Genomic DNA, 7474 nt, shown 5'->3' with positions numbered 1-7474 from the left:
ACTTAGGGAAAAAGAGAACTTCCAAGGTTTTTCTTGGCTTCGGCCTTCAGATCTTCAAGTGAAACAAGTGGTGTGAAATCAAACAACCATACAAAAACAAAAATTACTTCATAATAGATGGTGAGGGACTGTTCATGAGTTCTTATTATTTTGGTTTAGATTTCCATTATTGATTGATAATTGGAGTAGTTGATAAAAAACTCTCAAACAAATGGAGTAGTTCTGAGAAAATTGAGGAGAGAGAAAGGGGGTTAGGAGAGAGGAAGGAGAGGAGTCAGGAGAGAGGAGAGGAAAAATTGAGGCCTTGAGGTTGACTGGTTGAGGAAAAGTGGCGGAGGAGTAACAAAAGTAGGGTAAAATAAATTTATACTCCGTGTAAAACTCGCGGGTCGGACTCGGGTCGGACTTGGTCGGATGCTATGTAAGGTCCGAGTCCGATCCGAATCCTATTCGGATTCGGAGTTTTTTTATCGGATTCGAACTCGGATTTCCTTATTTCGGACTTGGATCGGACTTTTTTCCTCGGATCGGATCGGACTCGGATCGAACTCGAATTAAATTGCCATCCCTAGTCATGAGTTTATGACACTACAAATTGAATCAAATTGAGCAATAAACTCCATCAACAAATAACAAATCTAAGCCCCACATCTTGAAAAGTCCACTAAATTTTGTTGTTTTTTTTGACTCTCTTTTCTAAATCCCTAATTTTATCTTCTACAAATTAACACCCTATTTCTTTGGACATTACTAGAAAATAAATCAGATAATCTCAAATTACAAAATCTAGGTAAGAGAAAATCAAAATCACTAGATTTGTCATGTTTGTTGGTGGGCTTCTGTGATCAATTTTCCAATGCCAAAAATTTCAGTCTCCCTATTATTGCACTTCATATTCTTCTCATCTTCCTCAATTCCCTTTTATAGCTCATGATTTGGGTTTGCTTGTGTCCCCTTGACTAGCTTGGCCGTCACAAGCCTCGATTACCCGCACTCTATTACTAATAGGTAGGAGGGTCCACTGAAATACATACGTAGGAGGGTCCATTGAAATACATACGTCCACTTGTGTTGCTTTGTGCTAACAAAACCCATTTACGCACAAGGCTTTCCCTTACATGCTGATAAATAAACAAGAATGCACAATTTGACAATTATAATTTTTTTTTTACTTCTATATACATTTGGCCGTTTTGGGTAGAAAAGAAAAAATTGTTTGAATAAACCATGTTCTCCCATCTAACGAGGATAAGGGAGGGTTAATAAAGAATATCAATTGTCATTGAAGGAATAGAGTGGAAACATAAACATCTTCAATTAATACAATTATAATTATAATTGCGGAACATCTTAATCAAACGACTTTAAACAAAACATTATTTCGTAAATCGTCTTAATAAATAAAACAAAAGGAATATATTAAACTCAAAGTATGCTTATATAGTTATATACATATATAACCAATCTAAACACTTCATGAATCTGTATCATTTAAAACAAATACCAGTAAATATGTATACACAAACTCTTTTTTTTAATATTTTAAATCAAACTGTTCTAATCTTGTACTCACCAATCATTCATGACACTACAAAATGAATCAAAATGAGCAATAAACTCCATCAACAAATAACAACAAATCTAACCCCACTTCTTGAAAAGTCTATCACTAAATTTTGTTGTTTTTCGACCCACTTATTTTTTAACCCCAAATTTATCTTCTTCTACAAATTAACACAGTTCTTCGGACATTGCTAGAAATAATCTCGTAAAATAAAATAATTTAGGTCAGAGAAAAATTCAAAATCTCCAGATTCGCCATGTCTGTTAATGGCCTTCTGTGATCAATCTTCCATGGCCAAAACTCTCTCTCTCCCTATTACTGCCCTTCATCTTCTTCTCATCTTCCTCCATTCCCTCTTATAATAATTAATTTATAGATTAATCTACAATTCTCCCAATTGGAAGAAATCAAAACCCTCACTCAAAATCCCTCCAAATTTTCGCAATTCTACAATCTGGGTTTTTCTCAGAACCTTACAAAAATCATACCCAGTTCATCAAAAATCAATTTTCAGTGAAAAATTGGGGCAAAAAGATGGCTTCTGTATTGGTTTATCATGTGGTGGGTGATCTGACGGTGGCGAAGCCGGAGTTGGTGGAGTTTATGGAGACGGAGACGGTGGAGGCGGCGATAAAAGCGATTGGAGAATCAACGGAGGGAGGAATTCCGGTTTGGAGAAGAAAACCTCAAAAGGGTGTGACTGAAAATAGTGAAATGAGGTTGCAAAGATTTGTGGGTATTCTTAATCCTTTGGATATTGTGGCTTTTTTGGCAAAAGATTGGTGTTTGCAGGATCAGGAGAAAGCTATGAAAACCCCAGTTTCTGAGGTTGTTGTTCCTAATAATTCCCTGCTTAAGGAAGTGGATCCTGCTACAAGGTTTGAATTTTGATTTTAGTTGATTTAATTTTTCAAGTTTTTGTTGTGATTGATTGTTTTGATGCACCTTCATTGTGAGATGTTTTGATTTCGAGCCACGTTGGCTTAGGCAATGATGTAGACGTGATTTGATTCTAGATATTGTATCCCGAACTGAACTAGTTGGCATTCCACTTATAAGTTTGCTTTTTATGCTTCTTGTTCCAATCATTTGTTAGGTTTCATTTTTTTTTGTTTTGTAAAGACCAAACAATGAGTAGTGTATACTAGTCACTTAAGGTGGTGTTGTATATATGATTTGATCCAGGATACCACCCAACGGTTTTAAAGAACTCAAGTACTATGTAGTTGACAATTTGACATCCACTAATAAGTTTGCCATATATGATTAATGTTGCAATGATTTGTCGGATTTGATTTGATTCAATTTAAAGGTCATCTTGCAATTCTCGTTGCTTGATGTTAAGTCAGGGCTTGGTTTGCTCTACACTTAGGGCCTGTTCATATTTACTTAATTTCAGTTCAGTTCAGTTCAGCTCCAATCAGTTCAGTTCAGTTCCAATCAGTTCAGTTCAGTTCAGCTCTTAATTTCCCTCTCACATAAAATATTCATTTCAGCTCAATTCAGTTCAGTTCAGCTCAGCTCCAATCAGTTCAGTTCAATTCAGTTCAGCTCAGTTTAGTAAATATGAACAGGCCCTTACTGTAGTATAAGTTTGAGACTTTTGAGTTGACAATCTATATTATGAAGGTGTCATGCTCTTACTCTCCTTAGATCTGATCCTGGTTTTATTTGTCCTGGATTGTTTTGTTATTTTTGTTTATGTGATTTGTGTCATTAATGTATCAAGTATGTAAGTATTGTTTTCAGTCCTAGTTTGATATTATAGCTTTTGGAATTTTGGGGACAAAGATTGGGGAAGGTCGAATGAGTGCTGCATCCAAAAGTTCCATCAATTCTTGTTTTGATTTGAAGTGCTAGAAATGTAACTGGATGATGGATTATATTCCATGCAAATGGCTTTATCAATTGTTTCTGGAATTTCTGGCTGAACATTGAGAGAGTGAAGGATACTGCTTTTAAAGTTCTTTTTGATAGAACTACTTTTGATCTTCTATTGCTTTTAAAGCCCCATTAAATTGTCTTGGATTGCATATAAAGTAGATCCCTTTGCCATGTAGATCATTTTAGCACAAATGATGCATCTGGAAAATCTGAGTGCATTGGGAATATAAATGTCAGATTAGCTACAGGACACGGTCTGTATCCTTCTGGTTTACTGTAATCCCAAAATATAATTAAAGGGCTGATTTTATTCGTCATGGAATCATGGTGCAGCATAGGCAGAGCATGTTGCTTGGATCCCGGGGAGGGAGAGGGGGGGGGGGATGTAAATCAGTTGGTGATGTTTATGTTAACCTTTTTCATAGCTGGTTGGTGCATAACTGTCCGATTTTTGTAGTCAAATTTACTCTACCTATGACTCCGTAGTTGAACTCATGTTGTATCTCTAACCAATTCTACTGTAACTATTGGCATGGTATTTTGGCTTGCAAATAACATATGATGCATTTTAAATTTTGGAGATATAAGTATATATACAACTTCAGATAGTTCATACATAATTGCTCAGTCCAGTACTTTTTACGCAAGACAGACCTTCCCATTTTGTTTATGATTGTTCATGTTCTTTATGATCCTGTTTAAGTAAGCATATCTTTGATGCACTTCTTGTGTCGACTGTCGAATTTTGTCTATTGGCTATTGTAAACATAGTAACAGGGATTAAATTTCTTCATATTGCCCTCTGGTAGTATCCAGCACGTCACAATAAGCCATTTGAACCATTGTATATGGTAAGTTTTAGCTCATGGAATCAATGATCACTTTGAAAGACGAGTCACAGTAGAAACTTTTTTTTGGTTTGATCTTTCTATGGGATAATCTTATGGCTTAGTTGAGTTTCTAGAGGTTACCTTGAGACTTGAGCTGTTGAGCAGTAGAAACCCATTGCATCTTTGCTAGAAGCCTTGAATTAAACTTCGAAGATTAGGGTGGTTGGCAGTCATGTTTAGGTAATGAAACATCAGGAGATTATTTGTGTTAAGTCCACAGTCTGTTACATGTCACTCTCAGAAGCATTTAATGTAGTATGGATAAGTTGGTTTATAAGTGTAGACAGTTGCTTCTACTCTCCATTCAAACACGACTGATAGCTCAGCTGATTGCTTGCCCACTTAGGATGATACTTTAGACCTATCTTTTTTGGAGACCTGGATGAATTTCAATAGGCAGAATTGTTAGAAGCTGTTGCATACATGCTAGAAGCCTAGAATAGTTTAAATGTACGTGGAATAAAAAAATGCACAAAATAGTTGTGTGAAATTGCTCAGAGAAGCCTTTACCTGCACTCACAAGTGAATTTGCCGAGAGAAGCAGCTGTATGATCTATTGATGCACTTATTTATGTTTTACAAGAAACTTGTAGTACAGTTAGCCACCTCCCTCATCCTCATTTGTAGATAGGAAGAAATAGAATATCCATTAATAGGGTCAACACTCAACAATTGGGTCTGTTTTTCCACCACAATGAGTTTCTTGGGTTAATACTCATTCTACACGTCAAAAAATTCATAGGGGGGGGGGGGGGGTGGGGTGGGGGATGCTCTTTTTGTTTTTGAAAAAACCAGAAGAGCATCTACAGACTGTTTTCCAACTTTTTGTGTCCCTCAAAAAATTGAGATGAGAAAAAAAGAAAGAACCTGTTTCAATGTATGAGATTATAGTTTGATATGGTGGAATTTCTTGGAGCTGTTTAAGGCTGCTTCTATGTCTCTAGTAGACATGGTTGGTTACTTGGTTTTTACATAAGCTTCTTCTGCTGCACCGAACAATCGAGATATATTTAGTTTTTTTTTTTTTTAATTACTCATTTATCTTGTTTAGATTGCTTAATCAAGTGGGGGTACGTGATATTGTTCACACATATCTTATATTCTTATAAATTGAAGTTCATGCAATGTTAAAAGGGTTTTTTTTTTTAATTTTTTTCATCTGAAGTTATGTTTGGCAATTCCTGTCAGCTACCTGCTGCATTATTTCTATTCAATCACTGAACAGAGCCCACTCTGCTAAAATAACCCAACATAAAACAGGCCTTTTTAAACTAAGGATTGTTAACAAAGCCCCAATTATTAATGTTTACTAATGTACGTTTTTCATTGTTTATTTTGCCAAGATTGATAGATGCACTAGAAATGATGAAACAAGGTGTGAAGCGTCTTCTTGTGCCAAAGAGTGTCGTATGGAAAGGTGTGAGCAAGAAGTTTTCAATTCTTTACAATGGAAAATGGCTAAAAAACATAGAGGCAGGGAGCAATGCTAGTAGCATCGCGAATCTCAATCGCCCTTCCTCATCTACCGCCACTATCAGCAAAACAAAGTATTGTTGTCTCTCTAGAGAAGATGTTGTTCGTTTTCTCATTGGTTGCCTGGGAGCACTGGCTCCCATTCCTCTCTCTTCCATCTCTTCACTTGGAGCAATCAGCTCTCATTATTCCTCCATAGAGGCCTCCCTCCCTGCTGTTGAAGCCACCAAGAAGCTGCCTCACGATCCTAGTGCTGTTGCAGTTGTGGAGTCTACTCCTGATGGTCAGCATAAAATCATAGGAGAAATATCAGCATGTAAGCTATGGAAATGTGATTACCTAGCTGCAGCATATGCTTTGGCTAATCTCTCAGCTGGGCAGTTTGTTATGGGTGTTGAGGATAATATGTCGCCAAGGTCGGTTCCTGATATTGGAGTTAACTCAACTGTCAAAGGAGACAGTAACGGAACCAATGGGAGTGGTTCAATGAGGCTTAGGAGATTTAGCAGTAGAAGCATTGGATTTTTCGGAAACTCTGTTAGTCCTAATTCTGGGGCTAGAAGTATGTATAGAGGAAGAAGTGCTCCTTTGACATGCAGAGCTACAAGCTCGTTGGCTGCTGTTATGGCTCAGATGCTTTCTCACCGGGCAACCCATGTTTGGGTAACTGAGGGTGAAGATGATGTTTTAGTTGGCGTTGTTGGGTATGGGGAGATCATGCATGCCGTGACTAATAGACCACGACCACCATCAACTGTCTCTACAAACCAGTAAATTTTGGGACTGTCTTTTGATTCTGAATCATTTTAGTAGTTGCAAGCTTACGTCTACATCATGTTCATCTAGAATGGTTCCTAGTATGGTTACATTTTTCACTCTATATCTCAACTCTATACATTGGGAGTCTTATGTTGTAAAGAATGATTAGCAGTGCGGGAACATGCTTTCTTGTAGCTAAATGTTTTGCCGTTAGGCTTGGTGAGATTTGGATTAATTATTTGTTTATATACTTTAATCGAATAAAAACTTGGGAATTCTCCCATGATGTTGAGCATTTGAACCTTTAGAGATTGCAATTTAAGCATTTTTGTATGATTTTCCTTGCAAATTGTGTTTTTGTATTAACTCATGTTTTTCAATTCACTGCTTTGGCCATTAATATATGAAGTGAGATATAGAGTAAAAAAGCCTTAATGTCTAATTGGATCCGCCATGCTCGCTTTCTAGCTTGAATTGGGCTCATGCAAAATTAACATTTGACCTACTTAAGGAGAATAACTCCGACCAAATCTCAACCCTCACGGTGTTTTTGGTTCGATATTTACAGATCAGACACTTTGAGAGTGAGGGGGGAAGGGTAAGGGATCCCCAATCCTCAAAGTGCCTCTAGTGGAGATTGAACCCCCAACCTTTGATGGTGTCATCCTTACCACTAGACCATGCTTAGCTTGGTAACATTTTGCCTACTTGAAGTTGGCCTTTACGAAAACAATAGTCATGATGGGACTTATACCATTCATATAGTATAGTTATTACCTATGCCGATTATTTCTATTATATACCTGAGTGTATCTAAAAAATATGAAATTTTACGGTTAATTTTAAAATAGACATATACAGATAATGGAATTTCATAAATACGAATATAAAGTATGAAGACTAT

The 7474-nt window shown here is 36.8% G+C and overlaps 1 protein-coding gene across 1 annotated transcript; it reads left to right on the top strand.

The window, feature by feature from the left end:
- Positions 1-1628: 1628 nt before the first annotated feature.
- LOC145605552 (CBS domain-containing protein CBSX6-like) lies at positions 1629-6913 on the top strand. Its single transcript, XM_081661621.1, has 2 exons — positions 1629-2442; positions 5682-6913. Exons 1-2 carry the CDS (start codon positions 2099-2101, stop codon positions 6583-6585), a joined length of 1248 nt encoding a protein of 415 aa, XP_081517747.1. The 5' UTR covers positions 1629-2098; the 3' UTR covers positions 6586-6913.
- The last annotated feature ends 561 nt before the right edge of the window (positions 6914-7474 follow it).

Source organism: Chenopodium album, chromosome 22, assembly GCF_948465745.1.
Source record: "Chenopodium album chromosome 22, dcCheAlbu1.1, whole genome shotgun sequence".
NCBI classification, from domain to species: domain Eukaryota; kingdom Viridiplantae; phylum Streptophyta; class Magnoliopsida; order Caryophyllales; family Amaranthaceae; genus Chenopodium; species Chenopodium album.
Note: the sequence above shows the minus strand (reverse complement) of the source record. Positions and strands in the feature narration are given on the sequence as shown.

Coding starts and splice junctions, on each gene's coding strand:
- LOC145605552 (XM_081661621.1), top strand. CDS start 2,099: ATGGCTTCTGTATTGGTTTATCATGTGGTGGGTGATCTGACGGTGGCG. Junction 2,443..5,681: donor GAAGTGGATCCTGCTACAAG/GTTTGAATTTTG, acceptor TATTTTGCCAAG/ATTGATAGATGCACTAGAAA.